At 34.7% G+C, this 18373-nt stretch overlaps 1 protein-coding gene across 1 annotated transcript in view; it reads left to right on the forward strand.

Moving 5' to 3' along the window:
* Positions 1–8148: 8148 nt before the first annotated feature.
* PPP1R3A (protein phosphatase 1 regulatory subunit 3A) overlaps positions 8149–18373 on the forward strand; it is a 38758-nt gene continuing 28533 nt past the window's right edge. Inside the window, exon 1 of the mRNA XM_007195107.2 lies at positions 8149–8960. Within this exon, the coding sequence (XP_007195169.2) occupies positions 8173–8960 (788 nt within the window). The 5' untranslated portion in view covers positions 8149–8172. The remainder of the gene's footprint in view (positions 8961–18373) is intronic.

Consider the following 18373-nt stretch of genomic DNA (forward strand, 5'->3'; position numbering starts at 1 on the left):
TCTACCCACATATCTGGCAGTGTCCTGTACATGTATATCACAGGTCCTGGCCTGGTTAACTAAAATAATGTATAGTTGACACAAACACTGACAATGTTACTGGCTTTGTTATAATATTAAACACTATTAGGCATCCTACCCTGCATGGTAAATTCAGTTTGAGATTCTTTAAGTTGTTGTGGAAGCATTAAGTATTTATCATCACCCAAAATTGTGCCAAGCATTGAATAAAGCATTTACCTGTCTTTGAAATTTTGAGAGAAATCCACAGTTAATGCTGAATTTTTGCCTATATTAACCAACTCAAATGACATAAGACATAAAAAAGTAAGTCACATATATTACAATACTACCCTGTAAGTAGACTGGAAAAAAATGTAGTTACCTACATGCTTACTTATGTAGGCTCCCATAGTAAAATCCCAGAAACTCTTAATTTCCTTCCATGCCCTATGTTGTTTCATTCTATCTTAAACAATTTATTGAATTCAACGACTACAAGGAAGGACTAGTATGAAGTGGAGAAGAAGGCAAAAGGCTTCTAGTGGTCTGAACCTATGGTGACTCAGTGGAAAGAAAATATATACCTCTAAAATAGTGTAGTAGAAAATGAATCCGAAATAACTAATGCAATTCTTTCTTCTGCTTTTATCTGGATGTGCACATAATAAAACGTCACCAACCACATGCACTGGTATTTACATTCTGTTTACTACGGGAAATATCCAGCCTGAACACAGAATAGAGTACTCTGCTTAACAAATTATTTTGGCAGATGGAGAATTGCCACATATTCCACATATGAATAATTATTTTTAATAATTTAGAAGTTACTTCAGGATCTTACATTATAAACATTGATTTTTACTATATTGCAGAAGTACAGAAATAGTAATAAAAGGTATACTTGAATTCCAGGAAGATGATGGCTTATGTTGAAGTCATTCATTCTGCCTACCACTCATCCACCATCCATCCAGCTATCCATCTCTCTTTCTAACCATCCACGCATACACCCACTCATCCGTTTTACATAATATGGGATATATGGAAATACAGTGGTACACAAAATGGATAATTTTCCTCATGAAACTGTCATGAAGAAAAATGTAAGAAAAATACACAATGACTATACTAGATGATTGGATTTTTAAAAATTTAGTGAGATATAATTGACATATAACATTGTTCAAGTTTAAGGTGCACATGTTGATTTGATAAATTTATATTTTGCAATATGATTACCACCATAGCGTTAGCTAACACTTATATCATGTCACATAATTTAGATGATGAGGTTTCAAGTGATCTTTTTCCTTGTAAATTTTAACCACCATAATTGTATATTTTTTATTGCTTCATAAGCTTTCCATTCATTAACTATTTGATCCTTGTAACAACCCTTGGAGGTAGGAACTATTAGTATTACTTATAGCACAGATGCAGAAATAAAAGCACAGAAAGGTAAATAATTACCTAAAGTCACTCAGCTAATAAACAGAAGCAGGATTTGAACATATGCAGTGCATCTCCATACACTGTGTTCTCAAATCCCACAGCTGTATTATCTCTCAAGAATGGAGGTATGTTAATATGATCAAAAATATTGCAATGTTAGCATCAGCAAGAATAACAATAATGATATACACAATTTTTATTGTTTATATAGACTTGTCACTGTTGACAACTGCTTATACACAAGTTCTAGTTTAATCTTTACAACAACCCAATGACTTAAGCATTATTGTGCTCCATTCATAGAATGAAAAATGAGGCACAGAGTAGTTAAACATCCTGCCCCAAAGCAAAAAGCTTATAAGAAAAACAGCAGGCATTTGAACCAGGTCTGTTTGACTCCAAAACTTACTCTTAACCACTTTATTAAACTTCCACCATTAAATATGTTTAATGAAATAAACATTTGTGTCTGAAAAATATGACAAATGTGTCAGAGTGAATCTAGATAAACATTATCTAAAATTTAACTACTAGAATTTATAACTTTAAGTATTAGGTTAATATTTAAAATAATTTTTTGATAATTCACATTAACATAATTAGGGGAAAAACCCTTGAATTTGCTTTTCTTAATTGTGTAAAGCAGCAATTCTAAGCTAGGGCTATCTATATCATACCAAGGGATATTGAGCTCTCAGGTGGACTCCTAAGTATTTCTTAGCTGATTCCCTCACCTACAGGAAAAATGTGGGGTGAAAATTGAGCAGAGCAGTTTCGGTTAACATTCTAACACTAGAGTACCTGAAAAAATAGTCAATAAAATTAACAAAGTAAATAGCAGCCACAAGAATCAGTATTTTGTAGCATGTGGAGTCTGAACTTCTTTAAAAAAAGGGATAGATCGGTCCTGGCTGCAGATAAAAGAATTTAAAAACCTGACTACGAGACAAGAGTCCAATTCTAACACAATATACGTCTAACACAACAAAGAGAAGAATATTGTAAACCAATTCCCCAAATTTTCCAATCAATGACTAAGGATGTTAGGGCAAGAAAGTGAGCTATATTATGATGAAGGGTATCTATTGTTGCCTATCTCTCCACTAGATGCTAGGCTATTGAGAAAAGATTGCATATTTTATATTTAACTTTGTAGCCTTAGGTTCTAGCACAGTATGTGGCACAGAGAAGGAAGTCAGTGTATGTTTGCTTCACATACAAATGGCAACTTTCAAAATAAAAGGCTCAAGGGTTTGCAGATTCCCAAGTTTTGAGGAGATCTTAAATAAATATCTGGGCATTTATACAAAGCAGGTAAATAATTTCCAAGGTCATACAATTTCCTAGTGATAAACGTGACGCCAGAATTCAGGCCTACTTACTCCTAGTGCAATGTGCTTAGCTGTACTTTTTAATATCAAAACACATACACTATGAGCATGCTTTTTATGGGTCAATCAACAATTTACTAAGATATTATCAGATGGTATCTGTCTTTCAGAAGTTTACAATATGCTTTCCTTCTAAGGTTAATGATGAAATCACCCACAACCCAAGGTAAGAATCCAGTTGACCACTTAGATTTCAATTTTCTCATAAGTAAAATGAAGGGGGTAGCCCTGATGCTTGCTTGCTAACTGTCCTTAAAACTCTAGATTTCTAAAACTACTCTATACTTATATGCCTTTATTTTGATCAAAGGAGATTAAAGCACATTATACAATCCATATAAAATAAGCACTTGGTGATTGAGTATGTTACTAGTTTTTCTTTTATAAATTAAGCTAAAGAATCTAGATGCTGCCTTCGGTGGCAAACCCTTCTGCCATAACATGATCAATTAACTATACTGAATTATTCACCTCTCCATGGAATAAATGACAGATCCCTTTAAAAATTTACCTTCATCTGGCAAAGTTTTCATTTTCTGCTGACTTATCTGGATATGCTTTATTGGTAGATGTGAACATTTTCAAAGGATTTTTTTTCCAATGACTGGGATCTGATGAACAAATCTGCATCTCAAGCTATGTTTGAAGTAGGACCCTTTAACAGTCCTTTAAAATAATAAATATCAATATTAGTTCTAAAGAGATCATATAATTCATTTTTATAACTGAGACCAGTAATTCCCAAATAGGAGTATAGCAAAGTCTCTGAGGGAGCAAGAGAAAACAGTGTAAGATATTATATTTACCAAAGGAGCATAGGTTAAAAAAGGTTGAGAGACTCTGCCACAAATAAAAATTATCTGGACACCTCTGGAGATATTTCAACAAATGGAAAAAAGAAAGTTCACAGAAGTTAATTGATTAAAAAAATAAACTAGATCTAGAACAAACGAATTTTAATGACTATTTTTCAAAGAATGATTAATTTGTTAATTACGAATTGGTGTATGGATGGTATAATATGGAGAATACAGGACTGAAAGCACGAGAGAGCTGAGTTCAAGTCCCAGCTCTGTTATCAAATGATGGGGTCCTTCATTGCTCTGGATTTCAGTTTCCTTATGTGAAAATGAAGGGACTAGACTAGATGATTGCTAAATGCCTTAAAGTTCTGATACTCTGAAACTCAACTAAATTTTTATGTCATTTTTTTGGTAAAAGTGTCTTATAGCCTCTGTATAAAAAAAAGCATGTGGTACTTGAGGTATGATAGCTACATCTCTTTCGAACTAGAACCTAAGTCCTGGACCCTATGGGGATCATGCCTTGTAACCAGTCTGTATACCAGAATCACTTGCGGGGCATCATCAACCTGGAAGCTCACATTCAGTAGACCTGATAGTGCACCTGAGCCTGTGGAGTCTGAACATCTCACTCAGTGATTTTTACTATGTATCTCTTGTTAAGAATCACTGTTCCAGGTTCTCTTTTGACAAAATTTTCTTGAGTTTAGGTTGCAGACAAAGACATGCTAACAAGGGAAACGAATGCAACGTTATAATTAATCTCAAAAATATCATTTCTTTCTTAGTCATCCATGGACAAGCTCAATATTTCTTATGTGGCTTCCACTGGATCAGAGCTTAAAGATCTTAGATATTTGAACTTTTTTGCTAGGATAATAAAAGATCAGGTAATAGAAACTCAGTTGGCATTGAGATGGAATATGTATGAAGAAAGAGCAACACATACGCATGCTTAAATATAGCACATAAGCACATAAAGATAAGTAACTACAAAATCTTAATCTCCAATATCTTTTGTTTGCTCTTCCAAACCCACTCACCACTTTTTTCACCCTTTTCCACCCAGCTCTCTGCTCTGGGAGACTGACCTGAATGAACTGTAATAGAACCCATAGCCTCTGGCCAATGGGTAGCCCAGGCAGGATAGTGTAGGAAAGGAGAAGAGTGAATTCAGTGTATTTTTGCCCATGGATCACTCCTGGCAAGGTCATCTTCAGCTGGCTGTGTCCCTTGACCAAAGATCACTGATCCCCTTCAGGCCGGTATATAGTTTATGGCACTCTGTGCTTTCAAGTTTTGATGATTGCCCCCTTTCCTCTTCCCTTGAGGAATGTAACAGCTCTGATGCGATTGGCACCAGTTTATTGCACTAACCCTTGTGGCTTTTCTGCATTTACACGTTATAAATAGACCCTTGTAAATAAGCCCTCCTGGGATTATCTTATTTTGAGCATGACATCTACTTCTTATTTACAGGGATCCTGATTGAAAGAGCCTTTTATGTTAAAGGTAACGTTGAGAATGTTTGATTAATACAAAGGAAGTGGAATGTGTGGAAACTTGAGCTGCCGTTTGGTAAATGAACAAATAAATAAATTTTTAAAATAGTCATAACTCTGATAAAACCGGTATACCTAAGGTATTGAGGAAGAGTGTGGTAAAAGTCACGTTAAAATTGAGGTAGTAGTGAGTATGAGAAAATGAGATATTGGTCTGATCTATGATATGGAAAAAAAGCAAGGAGATGTGAATTTTAACTGATACAAACACCAAGTCACAAGGCTGAAATTGGTAGTTTCTTTACATGCCCCAGAGACACTCGATCTGTGCTACTGCATTCATCTGGGGGCAGCTCATTAACGGAATAATATAGGCAAGCTGGAAGGAGTTCACAGAGGAGTAACAAAATGATAAGAAGTGCCAAAGGACTGACATGTGAGAAGAGACTGAAAAGATGAAATCACTCTACTTTAGCTAAGTGGTGACTAAGGCGGAACATGTCAACCGTCTACAATTATACAAAGGTTATACACTGCAAAAGATAGGTAGTGATTATTACATATCAAGGGAGTATTGCTCTGTGGGAAGAGAAATTAAGAACAGGAAAGTTAAGCTCAAATACAGGACCATTTTCTAATGTAGAGCTATTTTATGTCTTGTAAAGCTAAATGCTATATACTATAGCCTTTAAAAAAAGACAAAAATGAAGCAAATTATAAACCATTACTTAATATTGTATAGGTAGATTCTCTATGTCTGTCCGTCTATCTATCTATCTATCTATCTATCTATCTATCTATCTATCTGATCTATCGGTGTATCTTAAAATCAACCTTTCACAAACATACATAGAAATAAAAATAATGATTGCTTCTATTACTATAAGTTTTGTGCTAAACATTTTAGCAAGCATCTCATTTAATTGTTAACATGGTATTTTAGCAATCAGGGAAACTTAGGGTAAGAAAATTTGAGCAACGTTCTGAAGGTCACCCAGCTAGTAAGTGTCACAGCCAGTGTACAAAACAAGGGGTCTTTATCTCCATGTCTCTGCTTATAATCCCTGGATGTACTACTTTAGTACATTATTATATTTGCAAATTTTCATTATTCTATTGTTTATATGACTGTATGTATTATTTACAAATTCTATGGAGTATTTTGTTATGAATTTCCTTGACTAGCTAATGACATATTTTAGGTACACTGGAATATGGCTACTCATGGCTCATGGTCATTACATTTGCAAGGGATAGTCATTTCCACAGCCATTTTCCATTCTTGAACAATCCACGTGGTCATCACCCATTCTAGCTATGTGGTAAAGCCTAAATAATTTTATTCCCTTATCCTAGACACTATTTATTTTTAATTTCAAAAATAATTTCTTGATCCACTATTGTATGCAATTCAAATTATTCAGTAAGTTATAATGTATTTATAAAGCTGTAATTTTAAAGAAATTATGCTATTGAGTTCTCTTTTTAAAAAAAATAATCACCTCTCATACTTATTGAGTTGAAGATATATTGAAAGAAAACCTTTCTCATGGCTAATATTTCAAACAGTACAGAGACCATAAACTGAAATGAATGAGTCCTTTTCCCTTAGAACCTTCAACCTCTGTGGTTAGAGATAACCACTGCTAATAGTTTCTTTTGTGTCTTTCCAGAAATTTTCTATGCACATATTTGTGCACACTTTCCTTTCTTCACTTAGCCATTTATTTTGGTTGCCTTTCCATATCAACACATAAAGTGGTACTTTATCCTTTGTAATGACTATAAAACATTCTATTGAATGGTGTAACATTATTTGTCCATTTCCCTGTTGATGGATATTTAGATAGCTTCTAGAATTTTAAAAATAATCCAATCCTATTATGAACATATATCTATATTTATCTTTGCATACTTATCCCTACTGATAGGGCAAATTCATAGCTGGAGCATTTTCTGGGTCAAAGCATATGTATGTTTAAATTTTTTAAGGTTTTTCCCAATTGCCAATTCCAAAGTGGGTTTTACATTAATACAAAAAAATATGAGAGTCTAAACAGGCTGCTCACACTTTAAAACTCACATAGAACCCCAACATGTCATGGTGTTAACTTCTGCTCTGTGGGCATAAAATGGCAATTTGCCAAAGATGAACATTTTATTCTACATAAATATTTTACTCCTGGGCCAGGTTTATCATTGCCCACTTATATTTTCAAGTTAGTAAAACATTACTTGTCTGTATTTTTCCATGGCTTAATTGAAAGAAACAATAATGTTTAAAATAACAGATTTGACTAATTATTTGTTCTAGTCCTTGGCTTAGGCTATTTCTTCCACCTGGAAAATCCACCTCATTCCAACCCTGCATGTATATATTCTACCTACCCTTCATGGTTTATTTCAAATGATACCTTCTCCATCTAAATCATGTTTCTTTCCTCAGAACTCCCAGCACCTCTATTTAACCCTTTAGAATTCACATTATATATAAGTCCATGATAAATGGTAGCTATCATTATTACTAGACACTGGATCTTTCCAGTTCTATAAATGTTCTCATTCTCTCCTGTCTTCCTTTGCCTGCTCCAATGGATGGATTTAGCTCAAACTACGTATTTAGTATTGTGATACTAATTTTATTGTCTTTTAAAATAAATGGTTCAAGTTTTCATTTTTAATATCAACTGGTTAAAATAATATTTTTATTCTAAAGTTTCAGATTGTTGAACCCAGCAGAAAATGATTTAAGATGTCTCTTTGGAACTCATAAACATATTCAACTTTAAAAACTGAGAGTTGAACCTGAAACATGCTGGTGAGAGTAACAAGGATGCTATCATATTAAAGGCCTTTGGAGGCAAGCGAGCATAGTTTACACGCCATCGGACCTATTTATAGAGCTGACTCCTTTCTGCAATGTCAACTGTAACCTTATACTTATTTTAAGCCTCAGTGTCTCAAGTATCAGCCTCTACTAGTTGTACAGTTCTCTCTTATTTGATATCAGAGAGCCCAATGGAGCCTTCTGAAGAACCTAGTCAGATTAGCAAAGATAACCATTTAGAAGTTCCTAATTTATCTGATTCTCTTTCTGAAGATGAAGAAGTTAAAGCTACCTTCAGACCTGGTTTTTCCCCTCAACCTAGCAGACGAGGTTCTGATTCATCTGAAGACATTTACCTGGACACTCCACCTTCAGGCGCAAGAAGAGTTTCATTTGCTGACAACTTTGGGTTCAATCTTGTGTCTGTTAAAGAATTTGATTCCTGGGAATTTCCGAGTGGTTCAACTGATTTTGACTTAATGAAGGACATTTTCCACACAGAAGAATATGTTTTATCTCCACTATTTGACTTGCCTTCTTCAAAAGAAGACCTTATGCAACAACTTCAAGTACAGAAAGCGATACTGGAATCAACTGAGTATCTTCCTGGATCTACAAGTATGAAGGGCATTATTCGAGTTTTGAATATTTCTTTTGAGAAGTTAGTATATGTGAGAATGTCCTTAGATGACTGGCAGACATATTATGACATATTAGCAGAATATGTCCCAAATTCATGTGATGGTGAAACTGACCAATTCTCCTTTAAGATTTCATTGGTTCCCCCTTATCAAAAAGATGGCAGTAAAGTTGAGTTTTGTATACGTTATGAAACTTCTGTTGGTACATTTTGGTCAAATAATAATGGCACAAATTATATACTGGTTTGTCAAAAGAAAGAACAAGAGCTGGAGCCTGGAAAACTACAGGAAGAAGTTCCTAACAGACAAATAAAAGGCTGCTTAAAGGTAAAATCAAGGTGAGGATATATCTTACATTCCTTACTTTTTTATAATCTTAAGGTTATTTAAGGTCATTATTTCACTGGTTGTAAGAAATAGCCATTCTGTTTAAAAATATATTTTTGTTATGTATAAAACAATGGTGCTAGGCTTTAATAAGGTCAGTGCTATTCAAATAAAAGCACTGTGTCATCTCTCCTCCAAATGTAAGAAAAATATGGGTATAGTGTAACAGATGGCAGGGGGACTGCAATGTGTATATTGCCTACCTAGCGAGTTATAAATTGCTTAAATTCAAACCACGGAATCTAGATTCTTAACATATAAAACTATTTATTTTGTCATTTAATGTATATTTATTTTCAGTGGTTTTCAAATACTTTTGCCGTACTTCAAAACATATCTGATTAACATAAAACTGTATTTCCATATGTATCTAGTGCTCAGAAATTCATAGACTTCTCCTCAAAGCTGTAACGAACTTTTTAACGACTGATTGAGTCATACAGGGATGTTTGGAGTGATACATATTAAGTTAAATCGGAAGAGCTATGACTTTAATTATAAGCTAAGAGAAAGACAGAAGTGTATGAGTGATGCATGAATTACTCATAAAAATTTATAATTATAACCAAATGTAACATTATAGAACACAAAGTAGTATAATTTAGTAAAAGTAAATGGAGCAGAATAAGAAAATGACCCAAATAGAAATAAGAATGTTAGCTTTATAGATTAGAGATTTGGGATATGACCCCTCATTAGTAACCTTACTCTCCTGTTAATGTAAAAAATAAAGAAAACTGAGGATTCAATTCTCTCTCTTGTAGAGTTGGCTAATTTCCATGACAGTAGGTGAGTAGATAAAACATCCAAGAGGAGACGGATGTCTCCTGCTCCTCAGAGTGTCCCAAGGGAAAAATCCACATTGCTCTACCAGCCACAGGCGAATGTTTGATTATCCTCTGGATGGTCCACCATAATTGTCACTAGACCCAAGGATTCTAGTAACTGCACCAGAAATAGTGTAAGATGATGAAAAGGGAACTGTATTAAGAATCAAGACACCCAGATTCTAAGTGGAATTAAATAAAAACATAAAGAATTACATTGGGAAGTTTTTAACCTCTTATGCTTTAATGCCTTGATCTCTTATACAGCAATAAATAATAACTACTAAATGTGTTATTCTAATGCATTAATGAACTAAATATAATGTAGGTGAAGCAATTCAATCATATAAAATATTTCTGTTTTCATTATCCTTTAAAGTCATCTGAAAGATTGGTTTATCTGACTTTGTGAGATATGCTACATTTCTTAGGCCAAACAAAAGTTTCTCAGGTTTTAACTGATGCTATTGAGAGATAATATAATCATAATCTCTATGTGCTAAAGTAATAGTTTATTAGTTTATGAAATTACTCAGCAACATGTTAGCTATATAGATAAAATAAGTTCTTTTAATAAACTAATTTATATACATAAATATACACATATTAAATACTTTACAAATAAGATCATCATCTGTGAATATCTAATATACATGCTGCAAGTTGCCCTATATATTAGAGAAAAGTGAAACCTAAAAAAGGCATAGCCTTATTGTCAAAGACCTCATAAAAGAAGCAGCGTTTAACTCTGGATTTTTCTGCAAGTTAAGAAAAGCAGCTTTAAAATTACAAGCATTACATGCTGAACTATGGTAAAGATAGAGGATTCCTTTGAGAGAGCAAACTTGACTTGATAGCAAGAACAAAAAAGGATAACTGCTAGGCCTAATCTATCCCAGTCATGATATTATTGAAACTTCTCCTAGTCTAAGATATGTATAACTGGATCTATATCAATACCCACATTTGTACTCAGAACAGTAACCATTGGATTCATAGCCGACACCATTCAAGTTTTAATATTGCTTTGGGGAAAAACTTGAGAAGAGCTAAACCACAAAATGGTCTAAAGGCCTGTAAAGTTTCCTAATGAGTTATAAAAATGGAAAAAATCTCTCTCCTTCAAAACCACAAATACATTTTCTGTACTTCTATAACTTAAAAATGACCAACATAATTCGAACCACATTTTGAAAAAAAGCATTTGCCTCTGGAGGAGGCCTTTTGTGCTGAATTTCAGTCCAACATGAATTTTTACATCTGATTTATATACCACTCAAAATGGAGTGTATAAAGGAAATCCTGACAGATCCTTAGAACAGCATGTGCCATAACAGAATATTTATACAGCTTTTCCATGATATAATTTATATGCAGTGGGGCTTCAAATATTCCTAAAACTCACACAAGAGAGCATTATCAAATTTCTAAATGAATATTGCAGTTGGATTTCATTGTGAAGAATTTGGTTAGGGAAAAACAGCACACCTTATTAGTGTTCTTTTACAAAATGTGTACTTGGCTAAAGCAAAAATGGACTAATACTTATTTGATCAAAAAAGTTATAGCTTCTAAAATATCTTCCTCCCTTCAAAAGTTACAGAATTTAAATGGGTCTGTTTTGAGCATTTCCACACTTCCTATGTAACTTAATTTGGAGGTCATTTCTTTGAGAAGATAAATGCAGAAGAGAAATGTATGTGAATTTTTACTTCATACATGCAAGTAGATTAATAATACTATGTAACAAAAGTCAGAGTTAAACTGAAAATAAGTCTGTCTTAATGTAGAGGGTAACTAACTTGGATTCCTCTTGATACCAAAGTTAATTTGCTATCAGGGTCTCAGAAATTGTATCTTCTAAAAGTGTCAATAATCCCTTCTAATAAGTACAGAATGAATTGTGGGAACACATTGAGTGAGGTAGGATTTCTGTTATGTTTTCTCTATGGAGATTTTTTTCAGGTCAGAGTTTGCAAACCTCCACATCGATGTGGTTGTCTGTTTTCTTTGATTCTTATTAATCTATCCACTTTGGACAGAAAGAAATATCTAGAGGGAGAGGGAAACAGAGTTTGTAACTCATAGGCATATGACTGAGAGTGACCCAAAGGTATTTAATTGCACTGAAAGGCATGCATCATGAAATACTTGGTAAGTGTCACCACATACGTGGCACTGGTGTATGTGTTAGCAAACAAACTAAGCAGATTTCTGATCTACATCTCAGGGGCATTATTTCAAAATAAATGACCAAAAGAATTAAATGACATTGATATAAATAATATTAAATGTACATAGATAAACTAAAAATAGCATGCATAAGTAGTATAACTTCAAAGTTAAAATTTGGGGCTTCAGAGTTAAACATATCTGGGTTTGAGTCCAAGCTGCACCACATGCTAGCTGTGTGACCTTATGCAAGTTAAACTTGGTACCCCTTCTGTTAATTGTGAATAACAATAGTACTATCTCATAGACATTGTTAGAGATTTCCTTAAAATAATACGTTCAAGTTTTGGCATAGTGTCTGGAACATAGTAAGTTATCAGTAAATAATAACTCCTGTAAAAAGACAAGGCTAACTCTAGCTTTAGGTGGATCTGAAAAACCCTAGAAAAGCCCAAACTGCCCAAAAGTTCCTTTCCTCTTTCCTTTCACGGGTTCTAAATTTTTAACTTTAGAGAGCCATTTCTTTGTCTTTTGCAGGCTTTTAATCAACAAGGGAAACTCATTGAATTCTAAATTTTCTTGAGATGTAGTCACCTGATATCTAGAACATCTTAAAGTTGGAAGAGATCTTAATGACTATTAAAATTTCCATGTTTAATAGATGAAAAAATGGAGGACCAGATCAAAAGGGTTAAAAAAGCCATTGATTATGGCATTCAACAGACACACATATTAATCCGAGTTAATATACACTTAACTATGTGGCCATGGACATACTACTTTACGTCTCAAAGCCTCAGTTTATTCATCTGTAAATAGGGGTAATAGTGCCTGCCCAATGTTGTGATGATTAGGCTAAAATAAAATGAGATTATATTTTAAAAACTTCTAGTAAAGTGTTGGGCACATATAAAGTAGTCATTAAAACCCAAATATAATTGCCGTCATTATTATCAAATTGTGTTCAGCTAACTAATTTCTTGGTTCTTGGACTTGTGTTTTTTCTCCTGACATCATAGTCTTCCTTGTTCAGGTTTCAAAATTCATTCCACAGGTGTTTATTAAGGGCCTGTGTGTTAGGTACTGTGTTGTTAGGCATAAGGCTGGAAACATGACCCCGTGAAGACCAGAGGCCCCGAGGGAACAGGCCTCACAGGAAAGGAGAGCAGAGGGGGTGGGGGGGGAAAGAACACCAAAACAAAGCTCAGATTCTTTAGGTATACCAGGCAAGCCATGGATGAAAAAGAACTACTTACATTTCAGGTTTTCTCGGATCTGTGATCTATAACTGATCTTGTGTTCTGGACAGCGGACTGACCTTTTCAGAATCTCTTTTTTCCTCCCAACAGCTGCTAAATGTTTCTAACCATTGGGTACACAGACTGACTTCATATGGTTTTGTATTTTGTTAAGTGAAACCAATTTATTATTTTAAGTAATGAAATGGCATGATATAGGTGTTGGATGGTATTTATAACTTGGCCAAGTGAATGCAAATAAATTCCCGAAAGATTTCAATGCCAAAGGAAAAAAACTGATCAGTCTTCAATTTTTGTCCTTGAGGAACAGAACCAGGTACATTCAAAAATGGGAAAGAGAGAGATACTTTCTAAAGCATGACTTTAAGATTAGAGAGAGCTTATCTTTCAGGGTGGGAAAATCATTAAAATGAAGCCAAGAAAATCACTGGAAAATGGTGCCTAAGATATGGTCATGTTGCATGTTCCAGTCAGAGCTTTAGGATTGTGAGACTTCCTTAATTTACACTTACAGTATAACCTGGGTTCCTGGAAGTAGTGCAAAGAAGTGTCAATAGCCCCATGAGGCCTTTAGGACTTAATGTATTCCATAACTAACCTGTTTTGAGTGCACGCTAATTGTGGAAGCCAGGTCTGTTTAAGGGAGGGACCTCTGGCAGGGCCATATGGAAACCCAGAACACAGCTGCACAGGACCCGTCAGGAGGACCGTTTGGAAGCTGCCAGCTGGTTGACAGCAAGGAACCAACTAGTTTAGAGTTTCCTTGGAGATCTACCAGGGCTTTGTGGCTTCCTGGTCTTGTGGGAAATCCATACCCCTATAAGCCTAGACTTTCCCTAGAGTAGTTTTGAATCTTTTCTGAGAGAAGAGGAAGAAGAGGGTCTCACCACTCAGGGTTTCTCTCAAGCCCTAGCTGAAGGGAATCACTATGGATGCCAGGTCTCACATGGATCCTCTGGGATCTCTACGAGCCTAACTTCCCACCTGAAGCTCATCTGCAGCCTGTAAAAATGGAACAGGGCCCAAGAACTCTGAGCCAATAAAGCTCCAGGCAAAAGATGATTGTGAAGTGGGACACAAGTTTTTCACCTTCTTCCAATTCTGCTCACTGTGACTCTTGTCCTTGTTCCAAGGTTTTACCCCAGCACCCCAACAGGAATAGTATAAGAGAAGTAACCTCAGGGGCAGTCACCTGAAGTGGGCCTGATTGTCCACTGCGTTGTCAGACTTAAAAGATCATAAATATATAAGTGTGTGTGTGTTTATATGTGTATGCACACATTTATATAATACACACACGCATGAAAATTCCTTTCCTTAAATGCAGACCTCTAGGCTGGCAGGGACTATCTCTGTCTTACACCCAATTAAGGTCAGCTGCACAAATGGGCTTTGAGTTTGGATTGAGACAGTGGAAATGGGTAATTTTAGAGCAGGGAGCACTATGGGGTACAAGGCAGATTTGAATACAGAGTTTTGGTAGGGGCTCCACAGAAGCAGGAGGACCCTGGGGGTCTGGAGTGTGTGTGTGTATTTGGGAGGGAAGGAGGATTCCAAAAACAACAAGGTATATTGGAAACAGCATGGGCTTTAAAGTAGGGCAGATTTGGGCTTTCATTCTAACTAATTAGTAGCTGTATGAACTTGGATAAATTACGCTTTGTATCCATTTTATTCAGGTATAAAATAGGGATAATAATCTCCACTTGGAAGAGTTGCTATGACAAATACGTTAGCTAACATATATAAACATCTATCCCAGTTGCTGACACTTTGTAGATACTCAAAATGGCATTGGTGATAAATTCCATATTTTAAAATCTTGTACATGGCTAGTCCTATGCCCAAGATTAATGGAGAGATGATTTTTCCCCTCAGTATCATTCCTGTTGCCTGGATCCAGGTTAGTATAAATACATAGTTTCAAAATTATGGGTTCAATAAGCTTTTGGGCACTAACCAGGGAAGCTAGTATTTTATGGCATTGCTACTATGGGGAAAAATGATTCCCAAATTCCAGCAACTTCTGGGTTACAAAAGAATTTTGGAACATTGACTGGATTTTTTAGGTATTTTTTTATAGAAGTACAACATGTTTTTTCTTAAGGTAGTTCTTCTTAAGATGGTTCTTTTGGACTAAAAAACTGAGTTGGCTATACAGAGTTTCACCTTATCATCCCTGTATACATATGAATAGAAAATGAAATTGAATTTTTTTATTATATCTTTATTGGAGTATAACTGCTTTACAATGTTGTGCTAGTTTCTGCTGTACAACAAAGTGAATCAACTATAAGTATACATATATCCCCATATCCCCTCCCTCTTGAGCCTCCCTCCCACCCTCCATATCCCACCCCTCTAGGTCGTCACCAAGCATTGAGCTGATCTCCCTGTGCTATGCAGCAACTTCCCACTAGCCATCCATTTTACATTTGGTAGTGCATGTATGTCAATGCTACGCTCTTACTTCGTCTCAGCTTCCTCTTCCCCTTCTGTGTCCTCAAGTCCGTTCTCTACGTCTGTGTCTTTATTCCTGCTCTGCCACTAGGTTCATCAGTACTGTTTTTTTTAGAGTCCATATATGTGTGTTAGCATACGGTATTTGTTTTTCTCTTTCTGACTTACTTCACTCTGTATGACAGACTCTAGGTCCATCTACCTCATTACAAATAACTCAGTTAATGAAACTGAATTTGATATAATTTTTTCCTCTAAGAAGATATATTATACACCATTGAATTTTGGTCATTTCTCTGCTTTGAAAGCATTTTCTGTACCCCACCACTACATAAAAAGAAAAAGCTCCTCAGGGCATAACTCTCAAATCTTTTCAGGTTTTTATTCTGCTTCTCTAATAGCTTTACTTGGGTAACTGGCATGGTAGTGTTATTATCTATTATATAAATAATAACTGGTTTTGAAACCTCAGTCATACTATCCTGCTGTTTAAAGATTTTATGACAAATAGAAATAGATTGCCAAATTGGACTGTTATACAGCATTGTTTAGTGACAGAGACCAATTGTACATTAAACAAACCTGTTTTAGGAAATTTTACTGTTCCCTCCCCCTCTAGTTATTCTGAAAATGGTCTGTCTGTGTTGTACATCAGTGTTATTCAAGTCACAACTATAAATGGGATTCTAACATCGTAAGACAATGATTGTCCTGGGTGCGGTTGTGGATTTGTATTTCATTCACCCCTTTTGAAGTTTGCAGTAGAAAAAAAGATCAAAATATCCCGCAAATTTAAATCTGTAAAGCATGCCAAATTGTAGATGCTTTTCCTAATTATGTGAAACAGATTTTATAGCCCATTTAACACTGATGGTACTCTGCTTGTTTTACAGAATTAAACCATGATACAAAGCTAACCTATTGACTCTAAAGCTGTGATAAAAACCCTAAGCTGATTTTCATTCTTAAAAATTACTGTGGATGTATTCACACAATTACAAATTACATAGAACTGCTCAGGTAACTTTCAGCTTCATAAGCCACATATGATATAAAGCTGAGTATTTTCACATTTTACTAATATCTCCTCCTGAGGATTAATGTTTATAAATAATTTTATAATAATATATTGTTACAACTTAAATCTCTTGAGTATTTGCCAATGGAAAAATCTCGCCGAATTTTAAAATCACTTTCAGGTACAAGCAGAAAAAAATATGATCTTCATATATAATCTTGAGTAAGTGTCTAAGACTACTGTGCTTAGTGTAAATAAAGTGATAATCATTTTTTTCCAATGCTAATACAGCACTTGATTCCTGAGCAGTCTTCCTTGAATTGTATTGTAGGAGAGACCATTCTAATTCTATCCTTTGCTTTCAGGCAGAATTATTCTGAAAACTACCCAAGCCAAATGCTTATAATATTCTCTTTTTAAACATCTCCTGGGAAGATTGTGTTCTTTAGTAAAGTATTCTATCAGGAAATTCTATGTTTTTCATGTAGCCATTCGTGTTCTGTATCTTTAATCTTGTCATTTGTTTACTCTGATTCTCAGCCGAATTAAATGTTGGAGTTCCTATCCTTATACTTTAAAATTAAAGTATTTAATTTCTATTTTCCATGTCAAATAAGCTCAACAACTTTAGATTTCCCCCCTGAGTTCCTAATGATTAAACTAATAAACTAGTTTGTAGTATTTCAAGCAAAAGTCAGAGAAGAAAAAAATCACCACCAACCAGTGAATGATAGCACTGTTACAAGGACCGTGCACTGCGGGAACCAAGGTATCGGGGCAGCTGGATAGGTTAATAGGCTAGCTAAGAAGCTTTCCCAATCCTGCCCTCTTTAGCTCTGAGTCCTGAGTATTGGACTCCTGTGGGAGTCAGAGAAGAGAAAGAGGCTTTATTTTACTAAATCACAAAATTAAAAGTACTTCAGAAGATCATGTCATTTATTTCTCAATCCTACCTAAAAAGATAGCTGTATTAGAACTGTTGAAACTCTCTCAGACAAATAATGAATAATTTTGAATAATGACCACACCCTTTTCTAGAAATCTGATTTTTAATACAATTTCATTCAATAATATAATTTTGTAAGTACATTGAAAAAAGAAATTTTGAATAGATTTGTAAAAACCAAATGTAACATTGACCAGCTGAAATTTAAACTGTTGTAAGTGTACCTTTTTGTAGAAAGGTTAATACTGTGTTCACAAGCAGAAGTCATTTGAATATACGTTAAAATTATTGATTCTGTGTATATGTGTATATGTGTGTGTACAATTCTGACTAAAAGGTATTGTTCGAAGCAATGAATATGTACAGAGGACTGGTACAGTCAATCCAGTTGATAATTTATTTAGTAAATTGAACATAGGGAGCAGTATAAGTAATTTTGCCCACCTACATTCAAGTTATCCTTGATGCATTGCTTTTTTGTGTGGAAAGCACACGCGCATATGTGTATATGAGCTTTTCACTTTTCACAAAGATAGTTCATAATTTTCTAGTATTTTATACTGTTTGTATTAGTAATACCTCATTCAAAGTTACCTTTGGCAAACCAAGTTAAGCTTTAGACAATGGCAGTTATATGAACATTCAAGGCATTTGTTTACAAATCTCATAAAACTCATGTAGT

This window comes from Balaenoptera acutorostrata, chromosome 7 (genome assembly GCF_949987535.1).
Source record: "Balaenoptera acutorostrata chromosome 7, mBalAcu1.1, whole genome shotgun sequence".
Taxonomy (NCBI): domain Eukaryota; kingdom Metazoa; phylum Chordata; class Mammalia; order Artiodactyla; family Balaenopteridae; genus Balaenoptera; species Balaenoptera acutorostrata.